At 41.0% G+C, this 16307-nt stretch overlaps 1 protein-coding gene across 3 annotated transcripts in view; it reads right to left on the bottom strand.

Moving 5' to 3' along the window:
• zmp:0000001200 (dedicator of cytokinesis protein 9) overlaps positions 1-16307 on the bottom strand; it is a 75224-nt gene that overhangs the window by 4846 nt on the left and 54071 nt on the right. For 2 of the 3 annotated variants that reach the window (XM_056439279.1, XM_056439295.1), the window contains exons 22-49: positions 16125-16211; positions 15900-15989; positions 14305-14420; positions 13880-13949; positions 13671-13796; positions 13495-13566; positions 12808-12954; positions 12629-12712; positions 12385-12496; positions 11164-11342; positions 10942-11058; positions 10384-10495; positions 10165-10298; positions 8241-8355; positions 8063-8129; positions 7920-7967; positions 6339-6475; positions 5426-5541; positions 5136-5273; positions 4864-5046; positions 4211-4324; positions 3890-4105; positions 3602-3659; positions 3361-3467; positions 2168-2290; positions 1970-2083; positions 623-769; positions 321-531 (exon numbers count right to left, since the gene is read on the bottom strand). In XM_056439279.1, coding sequence (XP_056295254.1) covers positions 321-531; positions 623-769; positions 1970-2083; positions 2168-2290; positions 3361-3467; positions 3602-3659; positions 3890-4105; positions 4211-4324; positions 4864-5046; positions 5136-5273; positions 5426-5541; positions 6339-6475; positions 7920-7967; positions 8063-8129; positions 8241-8355; positions 10165-10298; positions 10384-10495; positions 10942-11058; positions 11164-11342; positions 12385-12496; positions 12629-12712; positions 12808-12954; positions 13495-13566; positions 13671-13796; positions 13880-13949; positions 14305-14420; positions 15900-15989; positions 16125-16211 — 3340 coding nt within the window. Of the gene's footprint in view, positions 1-320; positions 532-622; positions 770-1969; positions 2084-2167; positions 2291-3360; positions 3468-3601; positions 3660-3889; positions 4106-4210; positions 4325-4863; positions 5047-5135; positions 5274-5425; positions 5542-5991; positions 6036-6338; positions 6476-7919; positions 7968-8062; positions 8130-8240; positions 8356-10164; positions 10299-10383; positions 10496-10941; positions 11059-11163; positions 11343-12384; positions 12497-12628; positions 12713-12807; positions 12955-13494; positions 13567-13670; positions 13797-13879; positions 13950-14304; positions 14421-15899; positions 15990-16124; positions 16212-16307 lie in introns of those variants that run through there. The other variant, XM_056439287.1, reaches the window with a different exon arrangement.

The following is a 16307-nucleotide window of genomic DNA, read 5'->3' as shown; positions in this document are numbered from 1 at the left end:
GCTGAGTCATGCAATGCCTCAACAAGAGATACCCATGTGACAGCCTTCCACATAGTGTGTCAATATCCAGACTATGAGAGGATGAGGTCTAACGTTAGGGAGGAATCATGCAATCATCATTTGATGCAGAAGATGTGTGTGCATAAGAAATAACTCCTTAATAATGCAGTATCAGCTAGCTACTAGAGACTATGAGTCAGGATATCGCTGCCTGTATTGCACCAATATTTACATTCTTTAAAAGTATTTTCCCTGCAATCCTGGAATAGTATGCCTTTCATTATGCACCACTCCCACTAACAGTATGTAGGGCTACCTACTGGTTAGTATTGTCCTGCGTTTGCACTGCTCCTCCACCCCGCCTTGCTTTTTGCCCGATATGGTGAACGGCATCTCAAACACAAAGCGACGGATGTTGTGGCTCTTCTCAAAGTCGGTCTTCCTGTCCACCAGCTCCTTCTCCTCCAGGTAAGGGGTCACATGTGTAACTTGGATGTACGCATACTTAGAGTCCAGGTCTTTGGGGTTAATCTGCAGAAAGTAATTAGTACAGATTAGTAACATTTTTAAGGAAAATTCTGGGTCAATTCTTGTCCCAAATTAAATATCCATGAAGTCTTACCCTCCCAGAGTCCTGGATGATCTTCACATTCTCCTGTCCAAACTTGTCAGAGTACAGCTTAAGGAGCCTCTGAGAAATCTCGGACAGAGGGGTGAATTTGGGTTCTTTGTAGATGTACTCCTTACCATCTTCATCTTCAAAGAAGCCCTAGAAAAGAGATAAAACATAGCCAGAATGAATAGAAACAAGCAGCATCTTTATCTAATACGATATAAAAGGAGCAAACAGTGTCACTTTACAACACTAAACTTTACCTGGGATGCGAGTGGGAGTGTTTACAACAATTTGTTGACATTAAATGGTAAAATACTCTTTAAGTCCTAGCTGGGCTGAACGATTTGGCAGATTCCACAAATACACAACCCTCTATCTAATGTCCGAGCATAGAGACAGACAAAAAAGTAATTTTGTGTGTCAGTGCGAGTTCAATAGACTTCACAGTGTCACTGGGAGTACTTGTTGTCTTGTAAGGAAATGTTCAAAAGTCCCACTAACAGATGTGTAAAGCTATGTACATCAGAGGTTTCCTACTCAGATTAGGACAACTCTAACACTGGCACAGAGGAGGAGTACACAGATGTAGAGATAATCAATGCATTGGCCAAGGAGAACAACACTGCAACGTTGGCCTTCCTCTTGATTTACCTCAGCCTCTGAGTCTGTAAAGTGGTACTGCTACAGGGGTGTGGCCAGCAGAAAATCAAATCAGTGTTATTTCATGAGAACTATCTCAAAACAGTATCAATTCAACACGCACTAATGTATACTATTGCATCACTGATTAGACCACCATGTCGGAATAGACATGGAAGTGCTTATCTCTATTAAAGCACACAGGCAGAGGTAACCACACCCAACACATGATTTCACAAGATACGTCAAAAATGAGGGTGACTACTAAATCTTACAAAGTCAGATCTGTGACACCAAAGCAGAAACACTGGAATGAGTGGACAGGTGAAAGAGTGCCATGCAACACCGTTCCAAAAAGAGTAAATAAAAAGCAGAGTTAACGTGAAGTGCAAGCAGCACCGACACCACACAAAGACGTATGCTGCCCAGGAAGGCGAGCGAGGTCTACTGCACAACTTACCGCTGCCTTCAAAGAGGACAAAAAGCAGAGACGGGTGTTAGTGTGGATCATAAAATGCCACTGCATGTGTTCATGCTCTTAAGTAATACAATTAAAATCACCCCAGCAGCCCCCATGCTCCGAGAATTACTGTACATTCATCAATATTTCTTTGTTAAATACAATTGTTAATCATTTGATATACAGTTAGTGTCAAATATCAAATAAACAATAAGTTTGTTTTGAAAAAATAAAAAGAACACAGTTAAACGTACCTGGCCAAAGAAGGCCACTCTGAAGTAGGTGCCCAGCAGCCTCTTGCCTGTGTGCATGACCTCTGTCACTTTACTGTATGCACGATGCAGCGTGTCGTACAGGTGGGCCAGTTTCTGTGCAAAGTTATCCAAAAATAATGTCAACATGTGGGCTAAATTAGATGGACTTGTTGTCGGAAGATAAGAAGTTCAATGTACCTCAAAGTCCCTCCGCTTCTCATAAATGGGGATGATGAGCTTGTAGATGTCACAGATGAGCTCGTAACGCTCGGCTTTCCACAGTCCATCTGCACACTCCTCCAAAAGCTCCATTAGGACGTCCTGAGGGAACAAGAGAGGGAGAACAATAGATAAGTATGTGATGAATCTATCATAATCAAATTTGATGACAACAGAAAACTGAAGAAAAACAAACATCCCTGTATTCTAGTGTGGAACGCAGGTAGAAGTCCTTCTCTTTAAGTCGTAACCTATGAGTGTGTGTCACTCTCCCTCTTTAGTGGTCATACTATTGAAAACATCTATTTTTTAAATTATGATACAACATATTTCAGACTCTTCATGTCATACAACATGCTTCTACCAAAAAGGTTTATTATTAAAAGAATTATTCTGTAATGTCTGATATCAAAATTACAAAATGTGCTGCATGCTCATAATGCATCTATTGTATGATATTTCAGCTACAGAATTTGTTCTGGAATACTGAAGAAAGCCAGACAGTCATTACTTAAAATGATGATTCAATATTTAAAAACTGGAATATTGGAGAGTTTAAGATTACAAGTTGTCTTCCTGCAACGGATGAACATAATTAAATATGCCCAGACAATACATAAATATTACATTGTATTCATTTTGGTAGATGCTTTTGTTTAACCCTTGTGTTGCCTTCGGGTCAATTTGACCCGATTCAATGTTTCACCCTCCTGTCGCCTTCGGGTCAATTTGACCCGATTCAATGTTTAACCCTCCTGTTACCTTTATATTTACTACCATATTTTACCCTTGAGGTCAATATGACCCCAGCTATTAAAATCTCCAGAAAATTATTAGAATTAATATTGTTTTCCAAGTTTAAGTGTGAGGTACTTTATGTTTGTTTGTTGACTCCCGAAAGAACACCGACATTAAACATTGAATCGGGTCAAATTGACCCGAAGGCGACAGGAGGGTTAAATATTGAATCGGGTCAAAATGACCCGAAGGCAACACAAGGGTTAAAAGCAACTCACAAAATGTGCATTCAACCTCAGTGGGTGCAGGAGCTCGTCTTCATTAAAATACTAAAATCTAAGACTCTAAACGTAATCAATTCAAACTAATGACGTGAGACTGAATTCATGCTACTTTGTTCAAATCTCAGCACGGCCGTTGGCGCAGTCACATACTTCATTGAAATGGACGTCCTGCATGCCAACGTCCTCCATCATCGCTGCCTCTTCGTCAATGTTGGGAGTCACGACGCGGAACGCTGAGCACCCCTGCTTGAACATACCTGAGCAGAGTACACGACGAGACAACATCACAACAGTCCACCACATTGGGCAAACACAAACAAGAAAGACGACACAGGATACACACAATGGAGCTGTGATGTGACATGCAAGTACAAAGAAAAGATTTAAGCACCTTTTCGCCGCAGGTATTCTGCCACAAGTGCTGCAACATGCACGTAGCACATGGCCGCCTGTGAACAACAACTCAGGTCAGATAAGCAAAGTGATGTTGAAGTTATTCATTAGTTTACGGGACAGCGTCACCCACTGGACATTAGTCCACAATAAACTGGACAACACAAATGAGATATTTCAAACTGCAGAGACACACAGCCCTAAAGTGAGTTTATCACATGTTCAACTGGCCTCCATCAAACCAAAGTCCAACCCATTCAGCCACTGAGAGCCCCTAATCACTGACCTCGGACAGGTCTCCGTTCTTCACATGGATTCGGGCCATGCTGTCCAGCCAGGTCTTGCGTAGTTCAGGCGTGCTGGCGTAAGACTTGGCGAGGCTGTACTGCAGGTCCACCAGCATCTCTGGATCTCTCTCGTGCTCCTTCATCTGAGCCGTGGCCATCAAAACGGTTCTGATGCGTTTGGTCAGGTCCTTCACATCCGATGGGAAGGCCGTGTTCTGTGAAGGAGGATGGCGTCCAGATGAAATGAGGAGTCAGCCATGTTATTGCGAGATTTACGCATGTATATTTTTAATCATCATGTACATAAATTAATTGCTGACCTTAATAGTTTTGTCACTGTTGGCACAGTTATTGATTATTGACAGAGACTGCTGGAAGCGGGTACTTCCAATGCCAATTACATCAGCTATCAACTGACTGACAGCAATCACCACCTAAAAAGAAGGGAAAAAAACATATAATTATTATCGTTACATATTGTATAAGCGTTGATTTAAAAAAAATGAGAATAGCTTTATTTCATCATTGTTTGAGGTCCCACAGAACTTACAATTGTATATGTAAATAAAGTAATGATGACAATTGCGAAGTCAACCAATTTTCATGCAACACTTGGGCAAAATGGGCATAACTAAATCAAAATATTGTTTCAACACTTATTTGGGATATGGTAGTGCTGCTGTTAACATCAGTCACAGTTACAGAGAATATAAAACATGCATTCAACCATATTTTACAGCTCGGACCTCATTAAGTTTTGCATCTTTTTCTGTGCTAGAATTCTGTAACATGGCATCTCTTCAAAATTATGTTTCAAAATGAAGAAAGAGCATCAAGTGTAACGCTGTTAAAACGGCTAAACGAGATCCAGGGTCTTCAGGACATTAGGTCCCAACAATGTGAACATGAGAGCTTTGGTCTTTGTAATCTCTGGACAATGATCTATATATCTAGAGCAGAAGGACGATCCCACCTGTAAGTGCGTCCGGACAAAAGATTTGCGACCCGTGTAGTCAAAGTTGCTCTTCATGAGGAAGTAGAGCAGGTGGGCTGCATCGCTGCGAATGGAGCTCAGCTTGGAGTTACAACACTTCAAGATCTCGTAGCAGAAGGCTGCACACATGTCAGCACGCCCTTCAAAAAATGTGCAAGGAAACTAGAAGGTGAAGAAGACAGACAGGGCGTCAGGGATCGCTTTGGACCATCGCGGGCGGCAACAGGGAATTGCTGTGCGGGCCTTCACACCTTGTAGATGAAGGTGCGCAGTGAAGTGAAGACCTGCTTGAGGGCCGTCTCCGACTGATTGATCCGTAGGAAACAGAGGTGGACTTCAAACACCCTCTTCATGAGTGGACTGTGGCCGTGGTCGGAGCACAGCTGGGTCTGTGGAGAAATCAGATGATTACCGTGGAAACTGACGGCATCTGGTTTAAAAAACAGAAACAGCAGTCACATTCACTTTTTATTTTTAATGAAGAATACATTACTAAAACCTAAATACTGCATTTAAAGAAAAGTACTGTTATTTCTGTTACCTTGAATCCCATGATGAAGATACTCAGCGTGTCCAGGACAGTCAGGCACACTTCAGTAGCAATGTTTGCCTCCAGCACAGACTGATTCAACACGTCTGCATCCGAGTGACTGTAGGCTAAAGAATACACAACAGAAGGCTGAAGCCGTTTCACCCCCACCAGCCCACAGAAGGATCATTTGCATACCAAAGCTCTTGAAATCTGAATATATGTGTTGATGACAATGCTACAACATTTTATTCCAAACTGAAACAATCTTAATCAAATGAATAGCGGCACGTTGGTGAGGCACAAATGATGTCAACAAATTGTGCCAATATTTTAGTTTTTTAAAAATTAATTTCAAGAAGCATTTGCTTTCTAAAACAATCATGTAGTATTTTGGAATAAAACCATCTCTATATTTCACACGGATAGTTTTTTTCAGAGAATGAAATAAATACAATTGAGTTCAGAGTAGATGAGCTGGCCATATGGGAAGAAAGCTAGTGTTGCTCTGAATTTTGACCAGATTAACAAAGTCAGTGACAGTCTGCAAACTTCCTGCTAACCTGATACATTCTTACCATTGTCTACAGATATTCCAAGAATACTTGAAATCTTTCTTACACTGAAAACACAAAGACACTGAGTTACATGATGCCATTTGACAGCTTGAGCAACAAGCTTAAGCCCTTGAGATCAAAATCAATATAAAGCGAAACACAAACACTTCAGCACCAATTCAATCTAATTCATTGATGCTACTGAAGTCTTCTTAGGCTTTTCCTGCTCGACAGCGGGCTGGGTTTAAACAGAGGATGAAGGCGATGTTGATGATGGTGGGACGTATGAAGAGACTATACAGAGTGAGGCGGAGGAGGGTGGGGGTCCTCTGGTAGAGGCTGTTTGATGAAAAGTATGGGGCACTTACTGTGGTTAAATGTGTATGAGTTATCCAGGCTGCTGAGCTGCTGTAAGCGGGTATGCATCATTCCCGCCCTGTTACGGGACACAGGCAGAGTCTGAGACTTCCGCTCATGTGCTACGGGTCCTGCCCCATCCTGGCTCCTGATGAGGAAACAGGTCAATGTGAGATGGATGGTAGGTTAGTGAAGCAGGTTATGGTGAATAACACACCTTTTTGGACACTTGAATGGTGCAAACATCACTCAAATGTCCTGAGAGCAAAAGCAAATTTGCTTTGATTCCAACCTTGTTTCATAACTTCTACTTAAATATCATCTTTGGTTTTAAATTGATCACAGTGAAACGTCACATTTTGGGTGGCCTTTACATATATTCCCACTGTAGCATGTATCCAGTAATCCTGCACTGTATATATTTAGAGTGCAGTCTAAATGACATAATTGCAGGAGCAGCTTTAAAGCAGGAAGTTAGAGCCAAAGTCATGCACATAAGATAAGAGGGAAAGAGATGGAAGCTCTTTGGAGTTAGAGCCAGTGGTTGTGTCACAGCACGGCAACGTTTATAGTGTGAGAAGATGTCATGCATTAAGTTTGAGAAAGTCAATTCCACCTTCAGTCTTACCCAAGCAGGAGGAGGCAGGAGCCAGGTTTTATTTCATTTTGTTAAACTTGCCAGCATTGAGGTGAATAGAGATAGAGAAAGTGGTGGGAGATTAGAGAGAGAGTGAACACCCAAAGCCCTCTGGGAGTGAAGGCCAGATACAGGAAGTGTGTTTGGATAAATACTTCATACATAATTACAGTCACAACCTTCAACAGTCACACACAGTAGCAATTATTCCACTGCACAATCTAAAATGAAGACAATAAGTAGCTACACCCTTGTCATTATGTTATGACGTTTAATAGGAAATAATGTACTCCCAGAAATGTATTTCATCTTCTTATAATAGTCAGATATTAAGTCAGATATCTACTAAAACAAGGTTCTCAACCAAGGTTACTTGTCCTTTAGAGGCTATTTCTGCAGGTGCCACATGGTCCAGTGTAGCTCAATGTATTTTAAATAACAGAAATAACTAAATAACCTACAAAATATATAATAATTGAGTCATCACACTTAGATTGGTGAAAACTAGTTATGGTTGCAAAAAGTAATGGATACAAAGTTCAAATGGTGACCTTAAAGTAATTGATAAATGGTTTAATTAGAAAGCTAAAAGTAATGAATACACTGTTAACATTTAACTAAGTCTAAAAGTTATGGATAGACTTAATAAATAGCCAAAGGACTGGATACAAAGTTGATATATTTAGTTAAAACTAATAGTGAAAAATGTTGAAAATGCTTAAAGTAGTAGTTAATAAAATAAACAAAGTTAGCTAATGGATAAATGGTTGAACGGTCGAGCTTCTGGTCCTCCCAAGTGGCTGTAGTACCAATACAAACTTGACCAAATCAACCTAAACTGTACGCAAGGCCTGCAGTCCTTTATCAAGAACTCAACTCAACCATCATCCAGATTTAACAACGTTTAAAAGACTTGAAGTCACGCAGTGCTTTCAGATTCTGACAACAACATTACCTTGCAATGTATCTCTTTCCCATGTATCTGAACTGATGGAGGCACACCCTGTGAGGAACAGGAAGTGAAGATCAGTCACAACGAAGTCGAAAGCTTTACGTGCAGCCTCAGGGTTGCCATGAACGCAATGGAAGGCATCTTACTCGACAAGAGTGAAGAAGTCCATCAACTCAGCCGACGAAGCCTTGTTCCAGTACGTGAACAGAGCATCTGGAGAAAGACAGATTGACATTGTAGACATGCACGTGAGCTCAGTGATTCAGCGTCGACAGAGAGATGGGGAGTACAGATATTCAGGAGAGAGATGGAGTGACATGTTACCCTCAGACATGCTTTTGAGCACGTGCAAGAAGCACATGAGGAGACTCTTGATCTCGGCCTGGTCCAGTTTATCACATCGCACCAGGGTACTGGCCAGGGTTGAAGCAGCCTGGTTCTAAGGGACAAAGTAGAAGATGGACACATATATTACCCTTCCCCTTGTCTAGATCCTTTTGACGCCTCAAGATAAACCACACAGAACTATTGTCCGTCGATATTTTGTATTTCCAAAAGACAAAGGGAATGTTCCATAGACATTACAAAGATGTTCTTGTACAGTTTAACGTCTAGCTCATAGTTAAAAGTCCAGACTACGTAGTCTTGGACCTGTATTGAATTAGAAATAAAAAAGTAGATAAACCTATAAACAGAGACTTTTAAAGATGCTACGACATGAGTAGTACGAGTTTTCTGAAGGTCTGGAATTACAGTCGTCAAGCTACACTAGTGGAGTCATTCACTCTGGTGTTGCGGGGATCTATATATCAAGGAAAAACCGCCAACGGAAAACGACCACCACTTCTCCAGCCGAAGTAGAGAGCAGGGAGCGGAGAGAACCAACGCAGTGGAGCTCTACCACAGAGAGCGGCTGGCGATGTACCAAACACGTCCTTTAGCCAGCGGTTAGTCTAGACCGTGAAACTGACTGGGGGTGATTTAGTGGAAAGTATGAGGCTATGGCTTCGGCTTCTTAACGAATGGATCAGCTCACGGCTAAAGTTAGTTTTCCTGAAAAGGTGACCAAAAACTGTGACACTGTGGTGCAGTTATTTTGAGCTAAAGCAGCTTGGGTTGATGGTAATTGCAAATTACTTATGAGTGTCCCCCTTTTTCCCACGGTGTGATAAAAGCTACCACAAACAACTTCAACAGAAAATTAAACTCAGCACAGACGATGTAAATCTAATAATTTGTGTTTAACAGACTCAGATTTAGATTTAACTTGATGTCTATCAGGGAAAGCAAAAACGACACGGCACATATGAGAGGAACTCAAAAGTGAGAAATCCCTTAAGCGTGCATACTTATAAAAATCTGGAAAAAGAGCAGAGACAGTTCCTTTGAGGCTCTGTGGTACCTCAGCTCTACTTTATGGCACCAGAGTACAAACAGGCCAAAACCTGAGAATCATCTGGCAAGGAAAGGGCTTAGGGTTTAGGACACTAGGAAAAACTCACACTCACACACACACACTAACATTCCCAGATGGGACACTCCTAGGGGGGAGAATGAGGGGCGCTTTGTACTTGAAGTGAAATGCTGGGCTGCAGGGCGCTCTCTGGCACACAGGGGACAGAGAGGAGGGAGAAGTCCATGGTGGCGTGCTTGGCGTGCACGGAGAGCATGGACTCCTCAGTCTCCATAAAGTAGCGCAGGACTTTGACGGAGTGTCTCTGTACAAACTTCTCCGTCTGCCACGGTCGCACAGATAAGGTGGGGAAGTTATTGGAACAAGTTAACAGGGGGTGACTTTCTGAGGTGCTTTTTGTCACAACAAGAGGATATCTGAAAAGTCTGGCACACACTAAAAATGTAATGTCACAGGAAGCCTCAACTTGATATCTAATCTTATAAATGACTTTCCAAACATATTGCAGCACTTCCTGAGATAGATAGATAGATATGTACTTTATTAATCCCCAAGGGGAAATTTGTCGTAACAGTAGCAGCACCAATAAACTAAACACACAAGAATAAAAAATAAAATATAAAAAACAGGGATGAAAGATAAAGATGTATACAAGAAGTATACAAAGTAAAATATAAAATAAAATATATATGTATCTATACAACATATATGCATACACAATACACAATACAATACTAATGACAAATTAAATTAAATATAAAAATATTAAATATAGACAGTGTGCAAAATGCAAAGTGTGTGTATGTGTGTAGTGTAAATGAAAATGAGATGTACCGTGTCCAGAGAGTTGCCCTTGTCATTGTTCTTCTCAGAGAAGCTGTTGCCAGAATCGGTGCTGATGAGTGAGCCGCGGGAGTCTGCATGGCGCACAGAGTTGATGTTGGGGGTTGACGACGTGTGAGGTGAAGCTGCCAAAGAGGAGCAGTTTTGTATTAATGTAAAACCCAAATGTTAAACACACTTTTCATTTCCCAGCATCGTCTGTCCACTCACAGGTGCCAGAGATGACTCCAAAGACATCTTTGTGCAAGCTGGTGTCCAGAAAGGTGCTGGATCTGGGGGGTGTCATCATTGTGTTGGTAGGAAGTGAATCTTCTCTTCCATTCTAAGGAAAAACAACAGTATGATGGACACAGATTCATAATACTATACGGGGTATGCAGATAGGAACAACTCTGGCTTTAAGTCCGGGCTGAAAGAAAGAATGAAGTTAGATATGATGCAGCTAGATAACAAATGCATATATGTATTACTGTATGTTACAATTGGCACGGTTTAAATCACATTCTTGATTGTCCCCATTAGTGAGTTCATAACCAAGTTTATAATTTCCCCTTGGGGATTAATAAAAGTGTATATTAACTGCTGCTGCACCCTTTTAAAAATTTGTTTTGACATTAATATTTTTGTACTTCTTTGTGTATTTTATATTTGTTTGGGAATGGGTATATATGTCAAGAGGTAGGTGTTGTTTTCATGTATCTTTTAATTTATCCTGTGAATGAAAAGTAGATGGAGTATTAACAAGAAGCCACTAGGGGGCTCTCTTACATTGTTAGAGTGGTTGATGGTGAATGGGGATACTTCCTTCACATTCAGCCTGTTGACGTTCTCTTGGAGCAGACCAAACAAGGGAAAGTACAGGGTGGCCAACCGGGCCTGCTGGCTCTGAAAACACATAAATCATCTCTACAGAGTCTCTCAAGATCACACACGTCCGATCCTGAAGTGAAGTGGAAATGCAAGAGACGGAGGTAAGAGGGCACTGCTTACTTTGGAGGTGTAGCGGTCATCAAATGTGTGCTTCATCATCAGATTCTTCAGCACATGAATGGCTATCTGCCGAATCTCCCTGAGCTCCTGCAGAGCTGCACGGACCTCCCGGAGCAGCAGTGCGACCAGGAAGTGGTTCTTGTTGAAGTCATCTGTCAGCGAATAATCCATCTGGAGGTCTGAGAGGAGGATGAAGACATTAGGATTGGTTGACAAAGAGGTGAGTGAAAGATGTGAATGGAAATAAAGTCACAAACAATGAGAGTACATTTGTAATTGAATATAATTCTGACACAATGAAATAAATAAAAAGAAAACGGGAAAGCTTGGGCAGAATACAGATGGTTCGACACTTAAAGTTTGGTAATTTTCCTCGCTGCCAAATCATTCTTGTTGACTTCAAACAGAAAAGCGTGGCATGTTTTTAGTCGTTTATGATTTGTACAGATTCAGACTGTGTGGCGGAGCGTGATCAGTGTTGAACCAGACAAACAGGATTAAAGCTTATGATTGAGCTTTCAGGACTCGCTTGAAAAAAGAAAATTTAAAATCGCAAAGAGAAATAAATCGTAAAAAAGAAAGTGAAATGTTTCCTAACAGTATCTTGTGAAGATTCTCCAAAATGTCTGTAATCAAGTTAAACATAATGTTTTAACTACTTGAATCTTTTTTTAAACCTGCATTTTTGAGGTTTTTAGTATGCAAGCATTAAAAGGATCTGATTCTTTAGGAATGACAGTAACCTATATTTCGGAATCATAGTCATACATCCCAAAATAATAACTACCGGCACACATGATCATCCACATCTACACAAAGAGCCAAATTTGGCTTCTAGACACACATAGCACTGCAAATTATAAACAGTGTAATCTTTCTCTTTAGATAGATATACAATGATGCCAACCAGGATGCAGCAAAACAGGAAAATAACCAATTAAGTTCAGAATTTGGAGTAAATCATTTGACCCATTCTGGTCATGGTTAATGATTAGATCAAACTCTGCTACATGCAAGCAGTGCACCCTTGCACCTACCTACTAGATTATCAAACGACTCCAATGCATCATTTGGAGATAATAAAGCTAATTGAGGAACAGACAAAAAACAATACACTTTCTGTAGAATTAAAAAGAATGCTACATCAACAGAAAACCTATTTAATTACACTACAATCCAGCTTGGTACTTCATCAAGAGGTACATTTGATAATCTCCTCACCTTGAAATCTCAGGATTCGGCCCTTTCCGAATGGCATGGGCAGGTTTAAGGGGACGTAGTGCTCGTGGTTGCACACAACCTGCAGGAACTCAAACCTGAACTCAAACAGCGTCTGCATTAGGAAAGGAGAGAAACCAGAGTAGCAGCTTAAATACAACACTCAAACACAACCTGGTCAAAAACACATCTCGAGGACCGCCTGATGTCCTCTTTCAGGACACGCATACATCTCTTTGTCGTGTACCTTTGGGTCTCCTGGCATAAAACAGTTGACGTAGTTGTTGATCTGCTTGAACATGAAGCCTCTGTCCATCAGGTTTAAACAGCGCTACAGACGGATGGGGAAAAGAAAATAGGACTTAGGTATACACTTTAAAACACATGGTGCTCTCAAACAGCAGGGCAGGATCGGTGGCTCCTGACCTTGATGAAGACCGCCAGACTGTGGTTGGCATTCCTGGCAGCGTCTAGGTTGTCTTTATACTTCTGAGTGATGTGTGGCATCATCATGTTGACCAGCGTCTCCACCGTGTGATGGAAGGATGCTGAGAAGCGCTGATTCCGTGACAGCTGTAGGACAAAGCACGGATGTTCGTACAAATGTTATTACACAGAATAATACGGTCCAGTTTAAAAGAATCTACAATGCATGATGAACACGTCGTGTTTGTACCATGTTCCTTCATTGTGTGTTGTTGACTTTAATCTTTTTGCAGGATTTGTTGACAACAGCAAAAATATAGGAATATCTTCAGACTTGTACTGTAACTGAAATGAGTCACTGGTGTGACCCACTCTGTGGAGCATTTACTTGTTTCCACTGTGACCTCCCGGTTACCCCAGTAGAGGTTAAACACAGGGATGTGGTTGCTGATGGGGTGTGAATAAATGCAGCCAATTAAACTGCAGAGCCCTGTGGGACATCCTACTTTGACTGTGGTGCTGCGGCTGTCCACAAGACCTGGCATGTTGTACCCACAGGGAATAATAATTATAATACTTCAAATTTATATAGCGCTTTTCTAGACACTCAAAGACGCTATAGGAAGAGCATAAGGTGTTAAAAGCAGACTCCCTGAGTCAAACACATATGTTGCGGTATAGACTTACCTTCACTTTGCAGCTCTCAATCAAGTATTGAGCCATGGACTTGACTAAGGCTTCAAAGAAATACCAGGAGTACTGCAAGCCAGACAAACATCAATCAGAGTACAATAAAGAGGAAATGCATGGCAGTTATAAGCATACGGCGTGTAATCCTTGAAAAAAAAGTACATCTATTTTACCTTGAGGAGCTTGTTACTCGTGAGGAAGTCTGTGGAAGGCTTCAAGATAACCGTCATGGCTTTAGCCAGCTCCTCGTGCACTAGTCGGGTGGTAGAGGACGCTTGTGGCTCAGCCTTGAATACAAACTGTACCAGACACATGCAGAGAGAACTATCAACACAAGCACAACATAGATATCAAGGTGTTTCATGTAGTTTGTGAATATTACCTTGACATATGATCTCAGGAAGTGCTCCAAGCCTTCCTCGTGGCACTGGGCAACAATGTGAATCATGACTCTGAAAGGAAACAATGGCAAAGGAAATGTCAGAAGAGGTCTTTTTGATGAACAGTTTTTATTCACAAAGTGTTTGTTTTAAATCATTCCCACAAAGTTCTTACATGCCAGAAAGTTTTATTGACAGGCACGTCGAAAAAAATAAAAATAAACTACCTGCATACTGTCGGCTATTAGTACTCAATTAATCCTTCATTAAACAAACTGCAAATCATCATTTAGAATACAAAAATAGTTTTTTTATACATAAATGCTAAATATGTAATATTTCCAATTCCATCTAAATTAGTTTATCATCATTTCCATGACATTACTTATTTTAAGCTATAGTCAAGGATTGTCGAGGGGAAACTCGCCTGGTGACGTTGACTGCCACGTCCTCTTGTGTGGCATTGGTGAGCACCCTAAACAGCTGATTCAGGGTGGTGGGCAGGAACTTGACCATCACATGGCTCTCCATGGCATGCAGACTCTGAAGGTAAAACATCAGACATTTGTTCATGTAGAATTTGACTGCATGGCTCTACATGGGGCGGCTGTAGCTCAGTGGGGTAAGAGGGCCGTCCTGCAACCACAAGGTCGTGGGTTCGATCCCCGCTCTCCCCATTAGTTGCAAGTCGAAGTGTCCTTGAGCAAGGCACTGAACCCCCAGTTGCTTCCCGGGCGCATCACTACAGCCCACTGCTCCTTAATAACTAAGGATGGGTTAAATGCAGAGAACTAATTTCCCCTTGGGGATTAATAAAAGTGTATATTTATTTATTTTTTTATTTACATGTATCATCAGGTTACATGTGGAACAAAGTTACATCACCTTCTCTCATCACCCAAAAAAAGCACAGAAGGCTACAGATATTAATGTGTAAACTGGAGGATATAATAATAAAAATAAAGAAAACACCCACAACGTATGCTTCAGTTGCCTGGAACATGGCAGGGTGTAGGTACGGGAGCCTCATTGCCATGAACAGGACGCCAACACAAGCCCTGCCAAATCATTTGGCGAGCTGCCAGTCAACATGGCTGACCTGCTGTTTGACCCTCTGGCTATTGTTCGTGCTCACTGCTGTGTTTACACTAGAACCCAAGAGATGCATTAGATCAAGTGTTGCTCTCGTTGTCAATGTCTGCCTGGGGAAGAGTGAACCGAGATTCCCATGAACTGGAATACGAGTTATTGTTGGAAAAAGTGATCTCGGAAAAATGTGGAAAAAGAATCAAGCCAACAAGGGTCTTTCTGGTATCGGCCTTATCGTTGCAGGTACTTCCTGTATGAATGGCAATCCAAAGAGCTCTTCCCAAACTGTCCAGAAGAATGCACTGTTGGAAAGCTACAGCCCAACGTAAATCACATCCCTGTGATTCAGCTCGGACCGAGCGTGACCGTCTGCGGCTGCTCGGTGATTGTGAGCTACGGTTAGCGTGCAAGATGATACCGAGAAGTCAAAGTGTGAAAACGTCTGACATTCCCCTCCAGCTATCCAAAAATAAGCATCTAACTTAATTCTGTTCAGACATGAGTGCCAATCATCCATCGATGCATTCTTGCAGAGCATGTGCACTCAGTTATACAGTATAAGCAATGACTGAAATAATAATACATATAATAATAAATAACTATGTCAACATTGTGTATTGTGGATTAAATGTGGCTCAATGTCGTCTTTTTTAAAGTTCTCTCAAGTATGTACGAACAGCCAATCTACGATAAAGACAAAGTCTACATATTATTGTTAGAAATAAACAATATGAAAGAAAACATATAATTCCAATAAAATTGAATAAGAATTAGAAACATTTTACATATATTAATTCAATTTACATGCATTCTTACACAACTTAAATAATCTTAACAAATGAATTGAACAAAAAAACATGTTGTAATATTAATATTCATGTTTTGAAGTTAGTATCTGTCCTGAATCCCTGGATTGTATGCTCACTGTTTTACCTTCAGGTATTTAACAAGTTCTCCTCCAAACACCTGGGGGGCAGGTGGGATGCTTTCACAGTGGTGAAAGAAATTGTGCAAATGTTGATCCTATGAGAGACACAAGGAAGTTTACAGAAGTTTATTCCACAAAGCTGTGGTTTAATGAAACCACAGCGCACATTCAGATTTGACAAGAAAAAGAAAAGGGTTGCCAACGAATGAGCAGAAGAACTCAAAACCAACCTGAGTGTAGACAGTGGAAACAAGGTGGGTGGACACCTTAAATAAAGGCCTTCCTCCGTCCACCCATTTGACTTCAGAGCCTGAATGCTGGAATACATAGAAAAAGCAATAATAATTCTCAATAATCCAGTAAATATTCCGCAGGAAATTAAAGTCATTATGTGTAAGAATATGCCCTTTTCT

This window comes from Pseudoliparis swirei, chromosome 2 (assembly GCF_029220125.1).
Source record: "Pseudoliparis swirei isolate HS2019 ecotype Mariana Trench chromosome 2, NWPU_hadal_v1, whole genome shotgun sequence".
NCBI classification, from domain to species: Eukaryota; Metazoa; Chordata; class Actinopteri; order Perciformes; family Liparidae; genus Pseudoliparis; species Pseudoliparis swirei.
Note: the sequence above shows the minus strand (reverse complement) of the source record. Positions and strands in the feature narration are given on the sequence as shown.